Source organism: Bicyclus anynana, chromosome 3, assembly GCF_947172395.1.
Source record: "Bicyclus anynana chromosome 3, ilBicAnyn1.1, whole genome shotgun sequence".
Lineage (NCBI taxonomy): Eukaryota > Metazoa > Arthropoda > Insecta > Lepidoptera > Nymphalidae > Bicyclus > Bicyclus anynana.
In genome coordinates this window covers 4,074,095-4,095,864 of record NC_069085.1, presented here as the reverse complement: position 1 = coordinate 4,095,864, position 21,770 = coordinate 4,074,095, and the positions used below count along the sequence as shown (strand labels likewise).

Below are 21,770 nucleotides of genomic sequence, written 5' to 3'. Positions count from 1 at the left end.
TTAGATTAAATTAAATTATGACATAATCTTGACCTTTCAAAAGTGCTTGTAAACTAAGCCTAATTGAAATAAATGAATTTTGACTTTATAATATTTACTATGTTGAACCATTCGCTGCCCGCGATTATTTTATCGAAAAGCCCGTCTGCGTTGAAGAAGCCGACAGTCAGGGAATGCGGTTTTAATCTACCGTTGTGAGCCATTTAAAAAAAAATTATATTCCTCTACCGCGCGGAGCATGATACTGTGCTCGCCTATTGCCCTTAGTTTACAGTTTTTTTACATTTCACGTAACGGATACGATGGGCGACCGGTCGTCCATTTAGGAGTCAAAAGGTTAAAAATGTTCTCGCACGTGTATCGTACCTACTTGTTACACTATGTTGTTTATAACACTGATGTGTATTATTAAGTACAGTCGGATATTAATTGTTGTTAATTACACACACGTTATCTTTATATCCTCACTTCTATTCCACTCTATTATTGCATAAATTACCATGAGTGTCTAGTATCTTATCTCTTAGTTTTCTAATATTGAATTGATTAAGTTTATTTTAATACATATCTCTTTGTAGAGTAGGTAAGTATTTACCTTCTTATAACAGGATGCAGAAATTTACAATACTTAGGTATTAGTAGATAGAGACTTTTGACGGCCTCCGTGGCACATTATGCGCGGTGGATTTACAAAACAGTCATAGGTTCGATCCCTGGCTAGGCAAATTGAGATTTTCTTAATTGGTCCAGGTCTGGCTGGTGGGAGGCATCGGCCGTGCCTAGTTACCTACCGGCAAAGACGATGCCGTGTGGAAATCGAAAGGGGTGTGGATTTTCATCCTCCTACTAACAAGTTAGCCCGCTTCCATCTAAGACTACATCATCACTTACCATCAAGTGAGATTGTAGTCAAGGGCTAACTTGTAAAGAATAAAAAAAAAGACATCGACATGCTCTATTTTTACGACCAGTCATCCAAATTGGCGATAGATTTTACTGACAGACATGACTTTTCACGAGTTAAAATCGAATAAGTTGAGCATATCCTGAAATACACGAATTTATACCGTGATAGCCCAGTGGATATGACCTCTGCCTCCGATTCCGGAGGGCGTAGGTTGAACCCGGTCCGGGGCGTGCACCTCCAACTTTTCAATTATGTGCATTTTAAGAAATTAAATATCACGTGTCTCAACCGTGAAGGAAAAACATCGTGAAGAAACCTGCACTGGCCTAACCCCGCTCATTCTGACTCGTGCTCAGCAGTGAGTCGAATATGGGTTGATATACATAGTATTATTTTATTCATAACCTAAGTCATAAGTCTATCTTGACAAATGAAGGGCTGAAACGGTGATTGTCAGAATAGAACTAACTATTCATCACAGGTCACAATTCACAAACTATTGAAATGTGCAAGTGATCGGAAAGTAGGTTTGCATCGGTCGTTACAATTGCAACACACTCGATGCTCTGCCAACACACACTTGGCAATTGAATTGCATGCCTTTTCCACTCGTAGATCATATTCATTATTATGCAATTGATAAATTTCATGAGTAGGTAAATTACTTTTTTTTTTAAACAATCAACCGTTCATATTGTGAGATTATTTGACTCGTAAACACATTTTTTGGACTATGTAAATAATTTAATACTTCCATTTGTGGTGGAATAATTATTAATTAGATAGATAGATCTGTTGTTTATTATTAATTTTTATTAGGACATGGTAGCTGTTAAGTTGTTTATTAGCAGCAGGTTTATTAAGCTAAACAGCTGGTAAGTATCAACTTTCAATAACCTCGTCACAGAAAAGATATTACAACCAGTAGTTGGACTTCATACTAGAGGTCGAAACGCGAGCTATACCTACGCTCCTTGAACATGGGGTGATCGTAGGGTGAAGACAGTCGCGACTGTGCCGCGGTGACGAACGAACGCACGGTGTATTAACAGAGTAAAGTGTATTAATAGTATTAGATTTTTTTAATTATGACCAGTAGGAAATACTGTGCCGTTTTTGGATGCATGAATTCAAAATTATCCCATCCAGAGATAACTTTTTTTAAGTTACCTGGAAACTCTGAAAGGTTAACTTTAAAATAAATTTACCTATTAGTAGGTAGGTACATAATCTTGTATTTTTTAATGGATAAGGTATTTCCTTTTATCTCCAGAATAAAGGTAGGTATCTGGATTAGTAAATAAAGTGAATAGAGTAAAGGAAAGTGATTGACACGATTGAAATATGTAGCTATACGCGGTTCATGAATCACGATACAGTAGGTACGATAAGCTTGTATTAAAACCTCGACTGCTTGTACAATGTATTGTGTGACTGTGCTCGGATCATTTGTGTTTTGTTACCCGACTGCGGCGAAGCCCAAAGGAGGAGTATGTGTTTGAATGTTATGACTTGTTGTTGTATGCGGGCGACGGGAGGAAAGGACTGCGCGGGTGTGAAGTCGTACGCGCTGGGCATCGTTACCCCCCTCCCGGACCGCGCCGACCTTCGGGAGTGTTACGAACAAATTTGCCAAGCACACATACTGATAAATGATATGTCATTAGACTCGTCTAGATAGGCCGAGTGTCACTGGGTAACTTAGTTCTTAAAAAATCAAAATGGCGGATTTTATGCACTTTAATGTGCAAGCCCATAAACTTTTGCTCAGCTTGGCATTGGTGACAAGAATTTTAACCGACTTCCAAAAAGAATCGTATCGTATTTACAGCGATATTTCCGTCATTTGTAAACCGTTTCTTTTTTGTTTGGATGAATATTCTTTCAGGTTAGTCCCATTTTTTTCATGTCAGGATCTGATAATGGCATCCTAGAGAAATCTAGGGGAACTATCGTATCGTAGGGACAATTAGTGCGTTTGTTCATTGTTTCATTATCTATTTTAAATCACTACAATTTCATGAAGGTATTTATCTTTTTTTTTATTTGTTCACGTAGTGTGGAGGTAATACCTAGATGGCATCACCGAAATAAATATGTTTAAGAATACGACCAATCCTTCAAGATCATTGACGTAGTATCAGCCTTAATTAAATCAACCAATCAAAAAACACGCATTTTTATTTATCACTTCCCATTTTACTAAAATTTACAAAGTATTTTATTTGTTTATATAAAAAAAAGTTTATTTACAATCACAAAACTAAGTGGAAACACAAAGTTAGCAAATGTAAATAAATTGCTGCATGCGGGCAGCCCTATGACATGTTTACGTACCGCGCGGCTGTAGGTATTTATTTCAAAAATACGGCCGAGTTATTATACTGCTTGTAATATCTTTACTGTGACCTCGTTATTAATACAAGTTGGGAGGAGGGTAGTTTACAAAAAGTTGTTACAAACCAGATGTTTTGTTTTACTGTTGCGTAATTAATAGATATAAAACTTATCAGCCACAATGTCCTACAAATTGCGTGGTTATCTCGTTCCGACACTCAGAAAGTTTTATTTCCTGGTAACTCAGTTACCTACCAGAATCAAGAATTTTCGTAAATAAAAAAGTTGATCGTCTCATCGAGATGAAGCTACTTACAAAAAAATAACTTGATAGTAATCAGTTGCAAAAAAATGTTCTACGGATCCCTGACTATTGCGTGTTTTCTAAATAATTTTCCAGCAATGGTACAACGGGCCAACAGTGTCAGCAAAGACGGAGCGCAAGAAGCGGCCGCTCCCTTCTCGCACAGAGCAAGTGAACATGCTGCAGGCCGGACACACCTACGACGTGCTCATCATCGGAGGGGGCGCCACCGGAGCAGGGTGCGCCCTCGACGCTACCACTAGGGGTACCTTACCTTAATTACTTAACTATATTTTCTTATATTAGTCACCCCATAGTTGGGTTCCATAAAAGTCATTCAGGAATTCAGCATGCCACTCCAATATTCACATCATACCAAATTACGTCTTGAAACAAGTGTCGAATGAGCATTTGTCAATAGTGAATGAAGAAACAAAATCAAATAGCGGCAACAACAAACCTAGACTCGTAGACTGATTCAAGGAATTTGATGATTTAAAAAACGGCAAATTCTTGACCGCAAGCCACATATGACATGAACACGGTCTTCTCCCGCTGTTGAGGTTATCTGATCGCAGATTTTTCTAATATATTTTTGGTTATAGTCTACCGACTGATCGCATAAATCAAACAGAATCGTCCGCTAGTACTTCATATGTGTGATCTGAATGAACCAAAGGCATAATATTGTAATAGATTATGCTTAACCAATTTGTGAAAACTGCATAAAAACTTGCTTCGTTGCGTGTTGTTAAATTTTCACTGGCCCGTATGCATTACCCATAGGGGCCAGTGAAAATTTGACAAGGCGTTACTTAAATATAAGATCACTTCTATTTCTATCTTTAGTTTGCTTTCCTGGTGTTTTTGTTTCTTATCTTCCCACATGTTCTTTTTTATCATCTTTGTTTGTTATCGCTTTCTCCCCCTTTTGTGGCTCAAACCACTCACACACAATAAGCCGGACACCTATGGTTCCCTTTTATGGCTGTTAGTTTACGAATGCTTCACTCTCAGGGCTGCGCACCGCACTAGTGGAGGCGGACGACTTCGCCAGCGGCACGTCTAGCCGCAGCACCAAGCTCATCCACGGCGGCGTGCGATACCTCCAGAAGGCCATCCTGCAGCTCGACTACGAGCAGTACAAGATGGTGAAGGAGGCGCTGCACGAGCGAGCCAACATGCTGGAGGTGGCGCCGCATCTAACCCGGCCACTGCCTATACTACTGCCGGTATATAAGTGAGTATACCTACGTAATCATAGACAAAACCTCAAGAAGAAGTCTTTCTCTCCACGGTTCTAACGTCACCCAGAAAATTATTTCAAATATGGTTAATGGTTTCTTCACTCACAAAAATTCAATAGCTTCAGGCCGGGATTCGAGACAGAAACAAATTAAGGGAAACATTTGTGGTGATTCGATATCCCTTGGATTCAATTCTGACAGAGCTTCAGTGCTTATAATAATTCCGCGAGAAGTAAAGTTTCTAAACGTTATTTATTGCCTTGAATCGATGTTTCTAATCTGAATGTTGATGTTGAGGCTTGACCCCAAAGACGATTGTAACTTTTCTTAGCGCCTTATAGCATTTAGAAAATGCATACAATATTATACATAGATGAATTGTTTCTGTTTGCAGATGGTGGCAGGTCCCTTACTACTGGTTCGGTATCAAGATGTACGACATAGTCGCGGGTGACAGAAACCTGAAGAGCTCCTACTATTTATCAAAGAAGAACACTCTAGAACTATTCCCCATGTTGAAATCCGACAACTTGTGCGGCGGCATCGTATATTATGATGGTATGTGGTATACATAAAACTAAAATATACGTTTGTCAGTACAAAAGTAACTTTTTACCAAATTCATATGAATACGTGGAATACGTGGATAATATTTAACTCCCTTAACAGAGAGTAACACAGGTTAAATATTAACAAAATCTTTCCAAGGAATGCTACATTATCATGTAGTGAAGATTTCTAAAATCAACAACCTCCTACATCTTCTAGTGAAAGTATTATTGAAATTGATACACCTAATCATACACAGACAGACATAGAGACAGACGAAATTTTTCAAAAATCTTGTTTGGGTTTTTTTTATTAGGGAGGAGGATGAAAATCCACACACCTTTCGATTTTCCATACGACATCTTACATCTAATGAAGAAAACGTCGATCGGCCCAGCCAGGGATCAAATCCAGGACCTCCAGTAAATAACTATAAGCACAATAAGTACAGTAATTACAAAATCACAGACATACTCTTTTTATTTATACATATATTGATTAGAACATTATTACCAGGTCAACAAGACGACGCGCGCATGTGCCTGGCGATAGCACTGACGGCGGCGCGCCACGGCGCCACCATCGCCAACCACGTCAAGGTCACCAAGCTGTACAAGACCAACAACAAACTCAGCGGAGCACGCCTTAAAGTAAGTACATACTCGTGCTCAACGACTTGCGAAGCTGAAGTGGCAATGGGCGGGGCATATAAATCGAAGAGCGTTGGACGTTGGAATCCCTAGGAATGGCGACCCCGCACTAGAAAGCGCAGAGTTGGTCGAGTGGACTGACGACATCAAGTGAGTCGCAGGGATTCGCTGGATGCAGGCCGCTCCGCCCAGTAAAAACGCGCCTGTCTTTACCTCTTCAATTTAAGCCAGTCTTTCAAAAGTAAAATGTCTAAATATATGTCTACGACCACAACTTCTAGGACGAACTAACGGGCAAGGAATGGGACATCAAAGCCAAGTCCATCATCAACGCGACCGGCCCCTTCACAGACTCCATCAGGAAGATGGACGACCAGCAGCTCAAGGACATCTGCTGCCCGTCGTCTGGCGTGCATATTGTGCTGCCTGGATACTACAGGTACAATACTCTTTCTATATATACTATAAATAAGAGGGTATTTGATGACTTGAGCTCAGTTGTTTGCGAGGCAGCGTAGACACGGCAACGCTGCCAGTCGCGTTAATGATTTAGTGCAATAATGTTTTGTGTTGTAAACATTGTTTGTACTGCAGGTAAGGTGAGTGTTGGCTAGCCGTAGCAATGTTATTAACTGATTTAAAATTCAGACAGACATAATTTTCATATGCTTTTGCTTATTTGCAATTTACCAACTAAAAAGATTTTTGCAAGTGAGCAAAAGGTTGTATAATATATAGGTTAGTAAAATTACTTAAATTGAAAAAATATTTAATAACTCACCAGAAGCAGACTTGTTGATATTATAGTTCCGGCATTTAATAGAGCTAGGCAGTTATGTTTTATAGTTTTTAGGTTTTCTCAGGCTTGTAATGATTTTATTATTCTTAGGCATTGTTTATTTAGGTACCTATATTTTATATTTTTGTAATTAGTTCTCTGTTTTAAGTAATTTTTTTTTGTTGTTGTTTATTTTTAATAACTGTTGTTTGCGCCCGTGATGTCACCCTTTTAAAAGGCTCCCACTGAAAACCAGCGCTGCAGCTACCTGCAGCATTACGCTGAGTGGGAGTCCTTTATTTGGTCAGTGCGCTTTTCTTTTTTCTTTTTCTTAGTTTTAAGGACCAAATAAGAATATTTTTTTTTCTTTTCTTTCTTTCTTTCTTTTAAAAATGACTGTGATACATTTCCAGTCCAGAGCACATGGGTCTTCTGGACCCGTCGACGTCAGACGGTCGTGTGATCTTCTTCCTGCCGTGGCACAAGGGCACCATCGCCGGCACCACGGACCTGCCTTGCCAAGTCACCCACAACCCCAAACCCACCGAGGACGAAATCCTGTTCATCCTCACCGAAGTCAAGAACTACTTGAATCCGGACGTTGAAGGTAATATTCCTGAACGTAACATAATTGACAGTGCCGGATTACCCATAGGGTGGTAGGTGGCATTTGCTACAGAGCCCGCGGCCAAAGGGGGCCTGCGCTCGAGAATAAAAAGGACAAATGCGAGACCTACTCGCGTGCAGAGGGTTCCATACGATGTTAACCTATCATGTTCGGAGAAGAGGAATGGTCAATTTTTGACCACTTTCTAGAATATTGAAGACTTCTATTTACTTTATAACCACAAAAAACAAAGATTTAGGGAAAATTGTCTATGACAGACGGACACGCGAGAGATAACAAATAAGTTTTTTTTTAACCTAATAGTGCCCCTTGTTTACAGGCCCCGGGCCAGCTTAATCCGGCACTGCTTAAAAAAATATTAGTTATGCTATTCGGCTCCTATCACTGGACTCGTAAACACCTTGAAGTTATGGAAAATACTCCCTAGCAACCTGTATAAGGAATATATACAGGTTGCTCGGGAGTATTTCCCAACACCGGTTTTTTTTTATTTATTTATTCATAATACTTAACAATTATACCTTAATCTATTCTCTCGCCATAATCGCCATGAGTCATGCTTTTTCATGCGTGCAACCGGCATCAATTTATGAGACATTATTACGTTATTCAAGCTAGTTAGATGATATGGTCTCTCATATCTAGTTAGATGAAAATATGGTCATTGTACCGTCTCCAGTGCGCCGCGGCGATGTGCTGTCGGCGTGGTCGGGCATCCGGCCGCTGGTGTCGGACCCCAACAAGCCGGACACGCAGTCGCTGGCGCGCAACCACATCGTGCACGTGTCGCCGTCCGGCCTCGTCACCATCGCGGGCGGCAAGTGGACCACCTACCGCTCCATGGCGGCGGAGACTATCGACGCTGCCATCGAAAGTAAGTACTCCGGCCTCGTCACCATCGCGGGCGGCAAGTGGACCACCTACCGCTCCATGGCGGCGGAGACTATCGACGCTGCCATCGAAAGTAAGTACTCCGGCCTCGTCACCATCGCGGGCGGCAAGTGGACCACCTACCGCTCCATGGCGGCGGAGACTATCGACGCTGCCATCGAAAGTAAGTAAGTACTAGGAGGGGTAAACCAGGGCACCGCACGTAGTAGATATCCCCTGGACGCGTACTAAGCGGTTTGGCTCCTCATTCATTACGCACAAAGATATGGAATGCCTTTCCGATTTCCATTTTCCCTGTTACCTACAACTTGTAAGGCTGCCAGTCCACCAGATCGGAGCGAGGGAGCGTAGTGGAGAAACGGGCTAATGCGGAGCGAAGCGGATTTGCATACTGTGTCTGACCACCGGAGTGAAGAGAGGGTGCGGAGTGGAGTTGCAGAAAATGTAATAAATTTTTATCCCCGCCCCATTTTCCCGCTCTGCTTACCGCTTTTATATGATTTTTTTAAACTAGCTCGCAAGTCCCTGTTCACTTAAGAGGAGCGGAAATTTTGTGCAATCCTATTATTTCTCCGTCTCTCGGCTCCGCAGCCTCGCTCCGCTCCGCAGCCTAAGTCAAGAGTGAATATGCATTTTCTGCATATATAGGCAAGCGAGTGTCACCGCAGGTCGCTTACCATCAGGCGTGACTTCAGTCAAACGCTTGCTCTAAAATTAAAATGCATGTGTTTCAAAAGAAAGCACGCTGTGTTTAGAATCACATCAATAGCGAAGTTATGATAATTCTCACGGATATACAAAGATAAGACTGTTGCTGGATTTCCCTGTAGCATCGTATCTGAGAGTAAAGAGCGGCACTGCACTTGATATATATCCGTGAAAATGCGGATACAAAAACTCGATCCGCATTCAGATATTGCTTACGCACTATTTTGTTCTTTATTCCAAATCCGAGCTATACAGCTAACAGAATATCTTGCGCGCCACGCGAAATTGTAAAGACAACACAGTATTGTCTACCAAACAATGTTGGTTTCTCTAATTGGTGTTGCAACGAAAGCGAGACCAATGTTTTCGATTCCGTCATCGTTAGACAATAAATCTTTTCCTCTTCACTAGATATGTCTTTGACCCATCATAAGCCTACAGAGGATAATATCTTTGGCATCTGTCCGCTTTCCGATTTAAATGAGGCATATTCGAGGTATTCTCACAGATAACTGAGAGAAATCTGATGTCGGAATTTAGATCTAGTTCGTAAGCTACCATACAAATTGTTCTGTGACTACTGTGGAACGTAGATTTCAGTAATGCTTTTAACACTGTTGACTATGACATTTTGTTGGGTTTGTTACGCTCTCTTAACATATCTCCATCGGTGGTGGACTGCTTTCGGAGTTACTTAAATGACCGTAAACATTGCATTCGCGTTGAGGATGAGGATTCATTCTTATCTTGGTGTGATATTGCGGCGGGGGTACCTCAGGGTGGCATGTTATCTCCTTTACTCTTTTCCATATTCATTAATTCTATCACTCAATGTTTCACTGACCAATTAATAGTCAAGAAAAGGAAGAAACTATTAAGGAAATGAAATGCCCTTACAGCTCTTAACCTCTTTGTTGTATCTTGCTTGTTAGCAATGAATAGTCAAGATCTGTTAAAGAAATACAAATTAATAATTTCAGGTGCGAATCTAAAACCCTTGTACAAAGAGTGCCAGACCGACGGCTTCTTGATAGAAGGCGCCCACGGCTGGACGCCCACCATGTACATCAGATTAGTGCAGGACTTTGGACTTGAGATGGAGGTAAAATGTGACGATTATTGCACTAAAAGTTCTTACTTGGGGAGTTAGCTGGGGAATTCGTTACGGAAAGTGTGACATTGGAAGGGAGAGCTAAAGAAGTTTTATTTTAGTCGTGTGGTCACATGACGTGACATTCGTTTTTTTTTTCCAAAAAATAAATTACTTAGCTCTATTCTATTATGTTCTAGGTAGCCCAGCATTTAGCGAAGTCCTACGGAGACAGAGCGTTCGCGGTCGCCAAAATGGCGCAAATGACTGGCAAGAGATGGCCGATCATTGGCAAGAAGATCCATCCAGAGTTCCCCTACATCGATGCTGAAATTAGGTAGGTTCTACCTCAGTAGTTAGGTAGTCTCGAGACGAGAGAAAGACAAATGTCGCTCATTAGCGGCAGAATCTAAATCGTCGCTCTCTTGTTCGTTCTATTGCAAAGAAAGAGAGCGATTTTTGCTTCCGACGCTATTGGTCTTTCTCTCGTCTTGAGAGTCAAGATATAGAGCATTTATAGCGCAGTAAAAACAGCTACTTGTGGTAGAAATAAAAACTTGTACTATAATAATTAATCTAAACATTATGACTTGGGTTAAGATTTGATTTTTTTCTTTATTGCGATTTCAATTAAAAACTACTCGACCCTTTTCAAAATTCTTTTACTATTTGAAAGCCACATTTACACCGAAGAACATAGGCTATATATTATCCCCGTTTCAACGTGCTCCCGTTCCTGTATTCAAACGGGTTGCAACCGCACGACGTCTGTTTGTCTATACTAATATTCTAAAGAGGACAATTTTGTGAGATGTGGGGGTAATTTTTGGATCTATCAATCCCATTTTGAAAATTATTTTACCAATAGAAAACCATGTTAGTTGTGAGTGTCATAGGCATTTACCTCTTGTCAATTTTGCTTTGACAGTTTTATAATTATTTCTAAAGAAAATTATATCAATATTCGATAAAATCCCAAATTCAGAGCAAATTCAACCTTAAAGACTGAGTTTAAGGTTGAATTTACAAATACGACTACTTCAATTGAGTGTGAAGAAGTTGTGTTTGGCACTTATTGATTGGCGACGTTTTTTTGGTCGCTGATTGTGCTCTTTTTAACAAAAGATCGATGGTCTTAGGCTATATTTTATCCCTGTATTCCCGCTGAGTGTCTTCTAGTTGTATATAAAACGCAATCCATCAGGTACGGTGTCCGCGAGTATGCGTGTACAGCTGTAGACATGGTGGCGCGTCGCTTGCGCCTCGCGTTCCTCAACGTGCAGGCCGCGGCCGAAGCCCTCCCCGGCGTCATCGACATCATGGCCGAGGAGCTCAAGTGGTCCGATGCTGAGAAACAGGTTCGTATTTCAAACACAAGTAAACTTTATCTGGATAATTTTAACTTAGACCCTCTACTTGCAAATTACTTCGTGCAAACACATTGGCAATTTAAAATTTGCTACTAGAGGGTGTTAATAATAGTGCTAGTCGATGATATAGTGCTAGTCGATCGGTCAGTGCGTCGTGCAATAATTGTTGATATTACAGTTCCACATGACGATAATCTGGTTAAAGCCGAAAAGGAAAAAGTATCAAAATACTTGGACCTTGCTCACGAGATTACCGCCATGTGGAATGTTGAGTCAACTATTATTGTTCCGATAGTTGTTTCAGTCAATGGTCTTATAGCGAAAAGCTTCGACCAACACCTTAAGAAGCTTTCGCTTAACTGTTGGATCAAGAGTCGGATACAAAAGGCAGTGATTCTTGAGACGGCGCGTATTGTGAGGAGGTTCCTCACTCTGGAGCCCTGACCACCGGTTGCTTGGGCACTCAAATGTCCCGCAGCGGGAGGGTGAATTTTTTTTATAAATTTTTAATAATGTTTTGTATTTTATACTTTTATTGTTAAAAATTAAAAAAAAAAAGAAATAATAAATAAATGAGAGACATTAAAATCGAGAATTATTTTCCATGGTTTTAAAGTTTACCTACTTATCTTAGTTAGTAGCATTACGAGAAAACTGTAAGGTCGTAGGGTTCCATCGGAGGTGTGGTCTCGTCAAGTTTGTGAGTGTGTATGTTTGTTCCTCCTTTACTCTGCGGCTATTGAAGCTATTTGGCTATAGATTTTACTCTGAATTAACACATAGGCTACTTTTCATCCCGGAAAAATCCATGGTTCCTGCAATTTGTAAAAAACTGAATTCCACGTGGACGAAGTCACGGGCGTCCGCTAGTCATTGAATAAAAAAAGACACCAAAATTGATCAGATCAGATACAGACTTAGACAAAGTCATTTATTTCCTCAATATGTCACAATGAATCCTTGATTGAACGGATTGCTATAGCTTGGCAAATTCCATTGTTACACTCCCAATGGCCCGCGCGGGCCGGGAGGGGGGTAGCGATGCCCGCGCGCACGACTTCATACCTGCGCAGTCCCCTTCTCCCTCCATCTCCCGCATATCATGGGAGTGTCATCAACGAACTGACCAAGCTATAACCTTGATACTTATCTTAGAGTTCCTTTACACGAGCTGGAACTCTACCAACGACCGCAGTTGACTGCAGTCGACTCTCGACGGCGATCGACGGCATCGCTCTATGCAGTCGACTGCCGCCGAGACGTCGCCGACTGCAGTCGTCGGTAACAGTTGCCGCTCGTGTAAATGAACACTTATGGTTAACAAATAACTACAGAAACAAACCAAAGCGGCGCAAGACTTCCTCGCCAACGAGATGGGCCAGATGGTGAACCGCGCCAGCCGCGACAAGATCCCCATCAACCTCACCAAGGACGAGATCCAGTCCTACATCAAACGCTTCCAGATCATCGACAAGGACAGGAAGGGCTTCGTCTCCATTAACGATATTAGAAGAAGTTTGAAGGTAACGTATTATATGGAATGGTGGACATCATTATCAACCCATATTGAGCTCGAGGCAAAATAAGAGGGGTTAGGCCAATAGTCCACCACGCTGGCCCAATGCGGATTGGCAGATTTCACACACGTAGATAATTAAGAAAACATCTCTGGTATGCAGGTTTGCTTCACCGTTTGAGACACGTGGTATTTAATTTCTCAAAATGCACACAACTGAAAGGTTGGAGGTGCATGCCCCGGACTGGATCTGAACCAACACCCTCCGGATCCGGAGGCAGACGTCATAATCACTGGGCTATCACGGCTAAAAAAAAAATGTATAAAGTTAGTTACTACTTCGTCTAATATTGACAAGTCATTATTGGAAATTCAGGAGAAATTTGGATATGCCCAATTTTTTTTTCTACGCCAATGATGGATAGAGTATTAATAAATAATCTTCGACTTTACTTTGAAGATAGGGAAAAATAACTGTTTCCATTTGTATTTATTGTCAATGTTGAAACAAGTCTCATAATTAAATATTTTAATACTTTGAGCGACCAATTAAAAGCTAATTATGGAAAAGAGAACCTTCTAAATTGACATTATGAGACATTGTTTTTAGATGAAATGGCAGTCTATTTGTAAAAATTGATTTTTCTACTACTGTTTGCTATTGTTTTTTGGAGTTTACTCAATATGAATCAATTTTTCACCCGGTATGAAAAAAATATGGGCAATAAAATCCGATGAACGAATGACCGCGTTAGGTTTTCGTGCGCAACCTTTTCTGCGCACCTTTCACCGGGCGTGCAGATGCGCATATAGCTTCTGCTCCACGGTTGCCTATCTTTCACTTTTCAGGCGTCAGTATTGAGACGTACATAGTATGTATGTATAGTGCTGCTGGGCAACATACACCTATTTAGACAGTCGATCTTAACCATTCGCTGCCCGCGAGTATTTTATCGAAAAGCCCGTCTGCGATGAAGAAGCCGACAGTCAGGGAATGCGGTTTTAATCTACCGTTGTAAACCATTTAAAAAAATCTTTATATTCCTCTATCGCGTGGAGCATGATACTGTGCTCTCCTATTGCCCTAAGTTTACTTTATATTTTTTTACATGTCACGTAACGGATACGATGGGCGACCGGTCGTCCATTTAGGAGTCGAGAGGTTAAAGAGTAAACTCCAATACTAATTTTTATTTTCAGCTTTATTTCAATATGTAACTAAATGTTTATAGAGTATGGGCGTGAAGCCATCGGATGACGAAATAAGTGCGATATTGTCTGAGATAGACGTCACTTATCACGGACAACTGGAATTGCAGGACTACCTTCAGGTAGAACAGAAGGAATACGGGCGGGTCTATGTTGCACCTGTGTCTACTAATGCCTTAGGAATATGGGAAGGGTTGATTGTTGTGTACGATGTCTTTATGTTTATAAAAAAGTTCTAGAATTGTGCAACTACCCCATTTTATAAGTGCTTTTTCTGGATATACCTATAATGTACATAGATTTGTTTAAGTTAAGCTGTACACAATTCTAGAACACCTTCAATACGCAATGTGGAACATTTTTTTGCTTTTTAAAAATGTGTCCTTTGTCTTAATTTTATTTGAAACAGAATCTTGGAATGAAGTCATACGGACACTAGCTTATACGACATCGCATCTAAGCGTTTTCGCGTTAATGCAAAATGAAAATAATGTAGTTTAATTTTAAAATAAAAATAAGGCCTCCTTTTTTTGAAAAGTATCTCAATTCATTCCTAGAGTTGAAATATTTTTCAAAAGAAGGATACATTTATCTAGACTAGCCTCTATTTAGTTATGATTTTTTTGCAAAAGGTATATCTCGACCTTCAACCTCTCTAATATAAATCAATAATAAACAGTAGTTACGTATATATACGTATGATAAAAACCAAAGAATGTTCCACGAATTGTCGTAGAATCTAATCTAGTGGGTGTCATGTAATAGCTTCGACGATGAATTCGGGCTTCTTCCACAGAACTACGGTGAGGAAGTGACCGGCGAACAGTTGCACGAAATATTGCGAGAGATCGACACTAACATGAACGGACAAGTCGAACTCGACGAGTATTTGCAGGTCCATATTCATTACACCCTGCATTCGCATTAGAGCTAGCACGAGCATTTCAGTTTACTGCATAAGCTTTAGAATTTACTGCATGAGCATTAGAAGTTGCTGCATGGGCTTTAGAATTTACTGCATGAAAATTAGAAATTACTGCCTTAGCTGTATGCATGCAAATGCACGTTACTGTCATGCAGTAACTTCTAATAATTTACTGCATGACAATAACGTGCATTAGAATTTACTGTGTGTTTTATTTAGCTTTAGAATGCCTGACTTTAATTTTAGGTTGTCGTTATTAAATCAATGCTATTTATGTTCTTTATTTACAAGATGTATTATGGAACAAAACTACCATACAACTAAAGTTTCATTGAATTGTGTTTTCTAATGAAAGAAGAAACTGATTCTTTTAAATTTTAGATGGGTTGTGTTTGGGTTAAAATGGGTTAAAAATTAAGTGCTCTTCTTTTTCTAGCGCTATGTAATGTTTTTTTTAAACTTGCACGCTTTTATTAGATCGATATCTCATCCTGCTTTATACCTTTTTTTAAACACACTTCGCTTTCGAGACTGTATACTTATGCTTTTTTTTTAATTTGTTTTAACTGTGTTGTGTTGCTTTTAACTAATAACTGAAGTAATGTCTTAGTATAAGTTAACTAATTCTAATTTTATTCCACCAGGCCTTGAAAATGTTTAAAAGAAATGTGTATTTTATTTAGTTTATTTTAATCTGGCACACTAATAGTCATACCAATGCCTAGTTCGGACTACTTTAGTATTTTATTCGAGTTCGAACGATTTTTGGGCGATAGCAAGTAGTTTAGTTTGCTACTCGACTAAAATACTCAAGTAGTCCAAACTGGGCATTAGACAGAGAAGGCCATAGACAACTGGTTGAAGTGTCATTGTCAATAAAATTGTTTGATTGTCAATGACACGTCAGTTTGTTTTTTTAAGAATCCATGCATAAGTTCTCTTACTGAAGGATTTTGATAGTATCTTTCTATCCGTCTATTTATTTCTCTGTCTACGATTCATAAATTACCAATGAGAGCCGAGGGCTCACTTCTGACGTCACTAATATGATAACTTACCTGCAACAGATGATGTCGGCAATCAAGTCCGGCCACGTGGCGTACTCGCGGTTCGCGCGCATGGCTGAGATGGAGGAGCAGCATCACGAGCAGGAACAGCTGAAGAAGAGCATCTCCGTCGAGAGGAGCGGCGGCGGCTTGTAGACCAACGTGGTATGGATCAAAGTCAAAGTTAAAATTGATTTATTGACGTGACAACGTCTTATAATTCGATGGAGCCGGCTGCACACCCGAAAAAAGATAACGTCATGCGTCATTCCCTCGCTCTAGGGTTGCCAACTTTTTTTACAAGAAATAAAGAATATTCTGGTCTATGAAGATTATTAAACAGTATTTTAGAAAAACGAACATTTTCTTTTGAAAAATGCAACCATTCCATCAGTATTTTCTTATGACGTTGTCACAGTAAACTATCGTCAGGAAACCGACTTTACAGACAACCGATTTTTTTTATTTAGGCTTAATTTACTTTTGAAACCTCAGGTTATGTTACGTGATAATGGTGATAATTAAGGTCGAAAACTTTAAATTAAAGTTCCAAAGAGACTTCCAAATGCGCCTTGATCCGAGATGAGCCCACAACAAACTCATTCAGGGATATTTTGTTAATCTTTTTAAAAAAATTGATGTAAATTAAAAAATGAAGCCGAAAATGAATTACCACAACAGTGAACAAGACACCCTACATAGAGGACGAGAATCAATCAATTATCTATCCTATTTTTACGTGTGTAAAGTCTAAAATAGCTTGACAGAACCAAACGTGGTGCTGACAAAAGGGTTGATGCGTCAGCTGTTATCGATTTTAGATTAATGCCAGTACAACGCCATCTATGTTCAAAAGGGAATGCCCATCCCTGGCCCTGGCCTACCCTAATTACCCAATTTACTTAAATCTAAAAAAATCTTGATGATTCTACTTTAATAATAAAATCATTACTTCATCAAAAAAAGTTTGTTACAGCGTTTTACGATTTTTTTTTATTCTTTACAAGTTAGCCCTTGACTACAATCTCACCTGATGGTAAGTGATGATGCAGTCGATGGAAGCGGGCTAACTTGTTAGGAGAAGGATGAAAATCCACACCCCTTTCGGTTTCTACACGGCATCGTACTGGAACGCTAAATCGCTTGGCGGTACGTCTTTGCCGGTAGGGTGGTAACTAGCCACGGCCGAAGCCTCCCACCAGCCAGACCTGGACAAATTAAGAAAATCTCAATCTGCCCAGCCGGGGTTCGAACCCAGGACCTCCGTCTTGTAAATCCACCGCGCATACCACTGCACCACGGAGGCCGTCAAAACGATATTTTTGATTCATTTTTAGTTTGTTCTTAATGGGGACAAGCTAAGATCGTTCATACAGCTTTCATTAAGCCTGAGTTTTACAATATTTTGTGAAGACTTCTGATTGGTTTGTTTGTTCGTTTTTTTGTTTGTTAAGCTTGTTGGTAACAGAAAATAATACAATAATAATAATACAGCTTCAAATGTTACTTCTCCTTCGTTTTGGTACACCGGCGAACATTGTGATAAAAAATGTATTTTTCTTTAAGAAACACACTTTTATTAAGCCAATTATCTAACCAGATCCTTATTTATACATCACTAGCTGACGCCGCGCGGTTTCACACGCGTGGTTCCCGTCCCCGTAGGAATATGGGGATAATATATAGCCTATAGCCTTCCTCGATAAATAACTAATACTGAAAGAATTTTTCAAATCGGACCAGTAGTTCCTAAGATTAGCGCGTTCAATCAAACAAACAAACAAACAAACTCTTCAGCTTTATAATATTAGTATAGATGTTGTCATTTCCATATACTTTTATATGGAGGTATACCTGGGTTCCCTGGGCCGACGTTGTATGGGCAGGTGGGCATTCTCCTTTCTTAACTAAGCATTACAAGTCTTTATATTGTTTCAGATATATCACTCAAAGAAAAGATGTAAGTAGTCAACATACTAAATTTAAGAATAACGTCAATGAAATAAATGTATAGTAAATACGGAAATACATACTTTATTTTCATTTTAATTATTTAACTCATATTATTCACCTACCTACTCATATTCGTCCAATGTTATGGTTTTAAAATAATTATGTTTGTATTAATTGTTCCACTATTTTAGTTTAATTTAAAATTAACTGTTCATTTACTTATAGTAGACACGAGTACAAAGGAAAATGGTTTTATAAATTATTTTACTCTCCTACTTACTTATATCATATTCCCATTATTATGGTTTTGACTTTTGACATTGCTATATTTGTATGAATTAAACTAATTAAACACACATTAGGACTTTATTATTGAGATATCAATTTTTTTTAATATGTCCAATTAAGTATAATTATTTAAAATAGCAGCACCTAGTCTTTATTTGTTAAAAGTTTTAATAGCGTGAATCTGCAATTATATGTAAGTACCTACCTACATAATATTATCGTATACCATTTTAAACAAGATTAGGTATATTTATACATTTTTTATATATTTATTTTCATATACGCACGAATGGTCAACTTGTACTATTGTATTGAAACAAGTTTGCTAGCCCATGGGTTTATAAAAAATAATAATAATAATAATTTTATTTATTATACAAATACCTAATTATTTATTAAACTTTATTACAATCAAATGAATTAACTAAATGTGAGAAATTGAATATAATGAAAAGATCAACGAATGTGATTTAGCCACTATATTTGTTTTGATATGATCAAAATATTATAATTTATATTTATAGTACATAAGAATCTTTGTAGCCTTATATTTTTTTTAACAAATATCTTGCAGATTACACTGCAATTTTGTTGTTTTTATCAATATTGTTTTGATTTATTATATTATAAAAAAAATGTAAAATATTTTGTGCAATAAATATTTTTGAAATTCAATTTTTTCAATTATTTTCTTTTGTCATATTCTGCCATTTTCAATGAGACTGAAAGAAATTAAAATTTGACAAGTTAACCTATTTCTCGTATCACCCAATACAATAACTATTTGGTGATATTATACATAAAACAGTCATTAAGGTGCTTTGGGGGTAGTTACTAAAGAATAAGGGGTAATTCAAAAAAGTATTCCCCATCAACGCACTCCTAAGTTAAGATTTTTCAATCAATTACAAGATGGCGCTCTTACAGTTATTGACAGTAAACGTCCAAATTATATTAAATCCGAACTTTAATAAAAGTTTCTAAGTTAGTTATTCTAATTGTTCTATTTCTTGGACAAAATAAATATGAACCTAGTGAATTCTTAGATTTGAATAATCAAAAATTTAACAATTTATAAACCAGAACTTATGGTTCATAAACTTTGGACAAGCTTTTCCGAATATCCCCGTTAGGTACCTCAAACCCTTAGACCATCAAAGATTACTTTACTTTTTTATTTATGACGGCATACATTGTGATTCATGATCACGGGGTACCTAGGTATAGATTTCCTATCTAGAATCTGACGACGCTCGATTTGAATGTTGTTCAAAAGCAACATTAAGAGCCCCCGCTCACTTACAACTTATAGTTGGACGATTTAGTTGGTGAACTAAGAAAAAGAATTATATAGAATTGACATGGAAGAATAATACCGTGAACGAATGAGATGTAGCTATACGAAATCCTGAAAGAGTGACAGAGCCCAAGAAAAGTTTTTGTCCTTATCAGAATCTCGCTTTAATTTGTCTGCCCCGTGAGGTCACGGGGCAGACGAACTTTGTGGAGTAAACTTCATGTGGACTAAAATTTGTTTTTTAAAGTATAAATTGTGTTCTTTGTTCTTAATTAAGTGTAATAATTATTTCTTTAGATATTTAAAATGGTGAATTGTAGTGTTTTGGGCCGCAAAAGCCGCACTGAACGAAAATGTGAAAACATAACCTTTCATACGTTAGTACTATAATTTCAACTTATTTTTATCATGACAGATGATACTTAGGTAAAGTTTGTAATTAGGATTTGAATGACAATGAAAATATCCAGAAAGAATAAAAGAAACTCGTAAATAGTCTTTACAAAATAATGAAATTTTGCATGATTAACCACCGAAATTGAGTAGGTTATAATAATTGCGTCCAGAATAGCCATTTTCCGTGCATTAAGAAACATTTTTAAATTAGTCGGATTATCTGCATTTTGGGGTTACCAATTGTGTTACATTTAGCTTTTCCCTAAAATAAGGGAAAAATAGTAACTTATATTTTTCATTGCCTAAGTAGTACTCGTATTTTTATAGCTTTAATTGTTAAAAGCTTTGTTATAAAAATATTACTATAGACATTATATAAAGTCATTGTGACCTATATTTGTGTGATGAACATGGGTGCTTTTGTTTATTCTTCCAGTTTTCCACGAGATGACATTATTAATAAAATATGGACAAAGGCGACAGGAAGAGACAGGAAGACAAAAGTGGCCTTCATTATCCGTCACCGTCAGTTATTAAATTATGTGAAATAGCGGAGGAAATATTTAAAAAAAATAAACTACTAATAAGCAAAACAAACTTGATGGAGCATCTACTGCAAGCATGTTGTACGAAATGTTGTACGAAATGACCTTAATTTATTTTCCGAAAATGACCATTTTCGTGATAACCACCATTATATTTTATTAATTAAAGCCATTTGTAGAAAATACTTAAATGTGAGGTTACATTATTGTACTAAATCCTTAACTTGTGAAGATAATGTAAGAAATTTTTACACGAAATTAATTTTATTCAAAGAACAGTAAATTTTTTTTGGTAAAAAGATTTTATTCTTAATTCCATGCTGTGCTAGTATATTTTCCTAACTAATGTTTTATGATGTACACAATCAACAAATCACAAAATACACCAAGCAATCAATAAATCAATCAATCAAAAGCGTATTATTTCTCTGTCCCTTTCCAACTCGTCGGGACAAACTGTATCAAGAGTGGGTACAACAATACTCGAACGGGGCGGGGATCGATTCAGCTTTTACGCTCTGACTTCTGAATTGGCCAATTTCGTCAAATAGTATGATATAAAAATATTTATAGACTTGTCAAATAGTATGAAATAAAAATATAACGCTAGTCTTGAAATATAGGGTAATTTTTCGATCACTGGTAACACCAGATAATCTATGTACTTTGTTGTTGTCCCTTACCGGGAGACTCCTAATAGCTACTCCATACTATTCTCCCTCCACGTTGGTGAAGATGTGCGATCTGTCATTTTATCAATATACCTGTTTTATACTCGGCCGACTAAAAGTTGTAGTACTCTATGGTTGTAGGTGAGCGGGGGCTCTAAACGGTCACCAAATACCCGGAAGCGGAACCCATTTTTCAATAGTTATCTAGGTACCTTTGACAGCCTCCGTAGCGCAGTGGTATGCGCGGTGGATATATAAAACAGAGGTCCTGGGTTCGATCCCCGGCTGGGCAGATTGAGATTTTCTTAATTAATCCAGATCTGGCTGGTGGGAGGCTTCGGCCGTGGCTAGTTACCACCCTACCGGCAAAGACGTACCGCCAAGCGATTTAGCGTTCCGGTACGATGCCGTGTAGAAACCAAAAGGGGTGTGGATTTCATCCTACTCCTAACAAGTTAGCCCACT

General features: G+C 38.4%; 1 protein-coding gene and 1 long non-coding RNA gene across 3 annotated transcripts in view; both read left to right on the top strand.

Moving 5' to 3' along the window:
• LOC112054440 (glycerol-3-phosphate dehydrogenase, mitochondrial) overlaps positions 1 to 19,071 on the top strand; it is a 34,235-nt gene extending 15,164 nt beyond the window's left edge. Inside the window, exons 3-16 of one of the 2 annotated variants that reach the window (XM_052891329.1) lie at positions 3,645 to 3,813; positions 4,566 to 4,788; positions 5,190 to 5,353; positions 5,861 to 5,994; positions 6,276 to 6,433; positions 7,186 to 7,379; positions 8,080 to 8,274; positions 9,980 to 10,101; positions 10,290 to 10,426; positions 11,294 to 11,447; positions 12,794 to 12,982; positions 14,208 to 14,306; positions 16,177 to 16,320; positions 18,094 to 19,071. In XM_052891329.1, coding sequence (XP_052747289.1) covers positions 3,645 to 3,813; positions 4,566 to 4,788; positions 5,190 to 5,353; positions 5,861 to 5,994; positions 6,276 to 6,433; positions 7,186 to 7,379; positions 8,080 to 8,274; positions 9,980 to 10,101; positions 10,290 to 10,426; positions 11,294 to 11,447; positions 12,794 to 12,982; positions 14,208 to 14,306; positions 16,177 to 16,311 — 2,073 coding nt within the window. In that variant the 3' untranslated portion in view covers positions 16,312 to 16,320; positions 18,094 to 19,071. Of the gene's footprint in view, positions 1 to 3,644; positions 3,814 to 4,565; positions 4,789 to 5,189; positions 5,354 to 5,860; positions 5,995 to 6,275; positions 6,434 to 7,185; positions 7,380 to 8,079; positions 8,275 to 9,979; positions 10,102 to 10,289; positions 10,427 to 11,293; positions 11,448 to 12,793; positions 12,983 to 14,207; positions 14,307 to 14,980; positions 15,080 to 16,176; positions 16,321 to 18,093 lie in introns of both variants that reach the window. The other variant, XM_052891328.1, reaches the window with a different exon arrangement.
• A 657-nt stretch (positions 19,072 to 19,728) lies between these two features.
• Positions 19,729 to 21,054, top strand: LOC112049580 (uncharacterized). The gene is made up of 2 exons (XR_008252376.1): positions 19,729 to 20,070; positions 20,526 to 21,054. It is a non-coding gene; the product is annotated as an uncharacterized LOC112049580 (long non-coding RNA).
• The last annotated feature ends 716 nt before the right edge of the window (positions 21,055 to 21,770 follow it).